At 45.6% G+C, this 4,324-nt stretch overlaps 1 protein-coding gene across 2 annotated transcripts; it reads left to right on the plus strand.

Annotated features, from left to right (window-relative positions):
• The first annotated feature begins 209 nt into the window (after window positions 1-209).
• TWIST1 (twist family bHLH transcription factor 1) lies at window positions 210-2,188 on the plus strand. Of its 2 annotated transcripts, XM_063726061.1 has the most exons (2): window positions 210-807; window positions 1,532-2,188. In XM_063726061.1, exons 1-2 carry the CDS (start codon window positions 344-346, stop codon window positions 1,569-1,571), a joined length of 504 nt encoding a protein of 167 aa, XP_063582131.1. In that variant the 5' UTR covers window positions 210-343; the 3' UTR covers window positions 1,572-2,188. The 2 variants fall into 2 exon arrangements, with proteins under 2 accessions (XP_063582131.1, XP_002818224.1); XM_002818178.5 differs by lacking the exon at window positions 1,532-2,188 and having other exon boundaries at window positions 210-993.
• Window positions 2,189-4,324: the final 2,136 nt, after the last annotated feature.

Here is a 4,324-nt window from a genome sequence, read left to right on the forward strand (position 1 = left end):
CTCTCGCCCAACTCCCAGACACCTCGCGGGCTCTGCAGCACCGGCACCGTTTCCAGGAGGCCAGGCGGGGTGTGCGTCCAGCCGTTGGGCGCTTTCTTTTTGGACCTCGGGGCCATCCACACCGTCCCCTCCCCCTCCCGCCTCCCTCCCCGCCTCCCCCGCGCGCCCTCCCCGCGGAGGTCTCTCCCGTCCGTCCTCTTGCTCCCTCCTCCGCGGGCCGCACCGCCCGGGCCGGCGCCGCGCGCGGGGGAAGCTGGCGGGCTGAGGCGCCCCGCTCTTCTCCTCTTCCCCGGGCTGCCCCTCTGCCCCGGGCCCGCGAGGCCACGCGTCCCCCACTCGAGAGATGATGCAGGACGTGTCCAGCTCTCCAGTCTCGCCGGCCGACGACAGCCTGAGCAACAGCGAGGAAGAGCCAGACCGGCAGCAGCCGCCGAGCGGCAAGCGCGGGGGACGCAAGCGGCGCAGCAGCCGGCGCAGCGCGGGCGGCGGCGCGGGGCCCGGCGGAGCCGCGAGCGGGGGCGTCGGAGGCGGCGACGAGCCGGGCAGCCCGGCCCAGGGCAAGCGCGGCAAGAAGTCTGCGGGCTGTGGCGGCGGCGGTGGCGGCGGCGCGGGCGGCGGCGGCAGCAGCAGCGGCGGCGGGAGCCCGCAGTCTTACGAGGAGCTGCAGACGCAGCGGGTCATGGCCAACGTGCGGGAGCGCCAGCGCACCCAGTCGCTGAACGAGGCGTTCGCCGCGCTGCGGAAGATCATCCCCACGCTGCCCTCGGACAAGCTGAGCAAGATTCAGACCCTCAAGCTGGCGGCCAGGTACATCGACTTTCTCTACCAGGTCCTCCAGAGCGACGAGCTGGACTCCAAGATGGCAAGCTGCAGCTATGTGGCTCACGAGCGGCTCAGCTACGCCTTCTCGGTCTGGAGGATGGAGGGGGCCTGGTCCATGTCCGCGTCCCACTAGCAGGCGGAGCCCCCCACCCCCTCAGCAGGGCCGGAGACCTAGGTAAGGACCGCGCCGCTGCACCCCTTCGCCTCTCAGGTGGCAGACGGACGGACGGCCAGGCCGCGGTTCCCAGTCCACCTCGATTTCCTCCCTTCTCCCACTCTCCTCTCAGCCTTCCCACCTCACTTGGCACCGTTGCCTCGCGCCCCCAGCGTCCCCGAAGGCCGGTCTGACCCCGCTAGGGAGAGCAGTCTCCAGGGGGATGCGCCCTGGTGAGGGGTGTGTGTGCGCGTGAGTGTGCGTGACAGGAGGGAAGACAGAGACACCCAGGGTCACGGGTAAGGACCGTTTTGCCAGCGCCACCCTTTCTTTCGGCTTTCAATTTTTGTTCTCTTTAAAACAAATGTTTTAAAACAAATTCCACCTCCTCCTCCTTTCCACCCACCCACTTCCTCTTGCCCTTGGGCTGAAATCCTTCCAGGTTGTTCAGCTTAATTTCTCAGTGGTGGTGATAAGAACAGTGCTCACTAGTCTTAGAAAACAGCCACAGAGACCTAAACAATAACCGACTCCCCCCTCTCTGGGTTTTTGCAGATGTCATTGTTTCCAGAGAAGGAGAAAATGGACAGTCTAGAGACTCTGGAGCTGGATAACTAAAAATAAAAATATATGCCAAAGATTTTCTTGGAAATTAGAAGAGCAAAATCCAAATTCAAAGAAACAGGGCGTGGGGCGCACTTTTAAAAGAGAAAGCGAGACAGGCCCGTGGACAATGATTCCCAGACGGGCAGCGGCACCATCCTCACACCTCTGCATTCTGATAGAAGTCTGAACAGTTGTTTGTGGTTTTTTTTTTTTTTTTTTGACGAAGAATGTTTTTATTTTTTTTTCATGCATGCATTCTCAAGAGGTCGTGCCAATCAGCCACTGAATGGAAAGGCATCACTATGGACTTTCTCTATTTTAAAATGGTAACAATCAGAGGAACTATAAGAACACCTTTAGAAATAAAAATACTGGGATCAAACTGGCCTGCAAAACCATAGTCAGTTCATTCTTTTTTTCATCCTTCCTCTGAGGGGGAAAAAAAAAACTTAAAATACAAAAAACAACATTCTATTTATTTATTGAGGACCCATGGTAAAATGCAAATAGATCCGGTGTCTAAATGCATTCATATTTTTATGATTGTTTTGTAAATATCTTTGTATATTTTCTGCAATAAATAAATATGATAAAAAATTTAAAGAACCTTAGAGTTTGGTCTATATTTTTAAAGCTAAAGATTAAATTGGTGGTAAATACCTGCTTGTTTAATTCTAGAGGCACCCGGGAGGGAGGGGGCACTAATATAAACAAAGCAATGAAAAACTCAAATAAAGCAGCTACTGACAGGCACAAGCATGTTATTTTAAAAGACAGCTTTATTATTATTCCAGTTTGGTATTCAGAGGGCTTAGTAGCATCTCTTCATCTCTTATCGTGTCCAAACAGCAAAAACTAACAAATTTGCTATTCACCTCCTTTATATTTTGAGGTGATACTTGTTACAACAGTTAAATGCAAATAAGGAGCATAAAACCTACACTATTCTCTTATTATGTACTTTTTGTCATGCTCTTCATTCTTTGTGAAGATTCCTAAATAACAGATTCTTTTCAGTGAAAATATACATAGTGTTATGAAAATTATCTGTACACACATAGAAATGACCAGAAATGCATAGAAAATAAAGTGTAAATCAGCAGAAAAGAGAAAATTCCATTTGTAATTTGCTTAACTCTTCTCTCATGAATGAATATGACGTTTAATGTCATGTTTGCTAAAAAGAAAAGTTAGTATATCCCTATATTGATGCTATTTGGGAAGCATCATTTTTTTTTATGTGTAAAGAATATAAGGCTGTGGAATAATATACAAATAATGAAGATCCTGAACTTTCAGTATCCTTGGTAACTGTTGGAACAATCACAGTTTTAAATACTACAGCTATGCAGTTTCTAGTCAATTCATTAGCATTATATTTTATCCAGAATTACACAGAATTTTTCCCTGGTGAGATCATACATACACACACACACAATCTGAAGTTAAGTAAAACAATAATGGGCAAACGGGGGTGTTCGATTTTTTATTTCATTCTGATTATTTGTGGGCCAGGAACATCCTGGCTTTTGTAATTAACATTATTAGAAATAGTGATTTTGTATCAGTTCTTAACTTTTACATCCGATTTATTGCATTCAAGTGTAACTGGGGAAGCTTTCAAACTGGAAAATTATTTTGGTGCCTGTTTCAAACAATGACTAATAAGTGTATGTATCCAAACAGATCGTTTTTGCTTAGCTCAGGTCGAGGTTATTTTATTGCCTGAAGGTTTTTGTTTTCTTCTTCACACAGCACCATAGAATGCTGACATAAAATATTATGAATTTATTGTTAATATTTCAGACAGTATTTTACAATAAGGAGTCTGCAGCATTTACTTGTATTAAAAGGTTACTGAAAGCTTGGAGAAGTATTATTTTTTTTTATTTTGATAGTCCTTTAGCAAATAACAGAAAGGGAAGGCGATTATGTGTTGGTGTATTTGTGGGGGGTGTGTGTGTGTTGTGTGTAAGGCAGGTTAGAAATGTAAGGAGGGTGCCCTAGGAGGATGAGGGAAAGCATTAGGTTGGTAATTCTCTTTTGTATGTATCATCCAACCATCTCCATTTTCTAAATTATTCATGGGGAGTCTCCTTGTTCACTAGCTTGGTCTGACTATTTGATATTTCAGATTTCTTAAGGTACACCAGGATGGAGCTGGCCATCACTGCTGAGAAGGTAATTGTTATCTTAACTCTGGATATAAGAACTAGATGTGTCAAAGAAAGGTAGCTCTCCATTTGCCTTTCTTTTCTTTCTTTCTTTTTTTAATGTGTTTTGCTTTTTCTACTTTTTTCATAAGGGGAAACACTTTGGAGAAAAGCAAATGCCATATTTATAGTAATATTAAATACTAAACTGAAGGTAATGTTTCCCCCCAGATTTTCAGAGAAATAAATGAATGAAAAAGGTGGTAATTTTATTCTGAATGAGGCGACTGCACAATGAAAAATATTAACTACTGGAATGCAATTTCCAGCTTGCAGATTCTAATCCCTACCCCCGTATACACAAGACATAAATCGTGAAATTCTTTTTATAGAATAGAAATGAAGCCACCTGTTTCTTTCCCTCCACCATTATATCTTCTTTTGATTTTATGCTATTTCGTTTTATTTGTGCTACCTAATCTTATTTAAAGAACACATAGAATGAATTACCTCTTGTTTCGGAAATAAGAAGCTAACGCTTTCCAATTAATGTGTTGGTTCACTTGGGATCTTTTTCCTTCAGAATGCA

The sequence above is a fragment of the Pongo abelii genome, chromosome 6 (genome assembly GCF_028885655.2).
Source record: "Pongo abelii isolate AG06213 chromosome 6, NHGRI_mPonAbe1-v2.0_pri, whole genome shotgun sequence".
Classification (NCBI taxonomy): Eukaryota; Metazoa; Chordata; class Mammalia; order Primates; family Hominidae; genus Pongo; species Pongo abelii.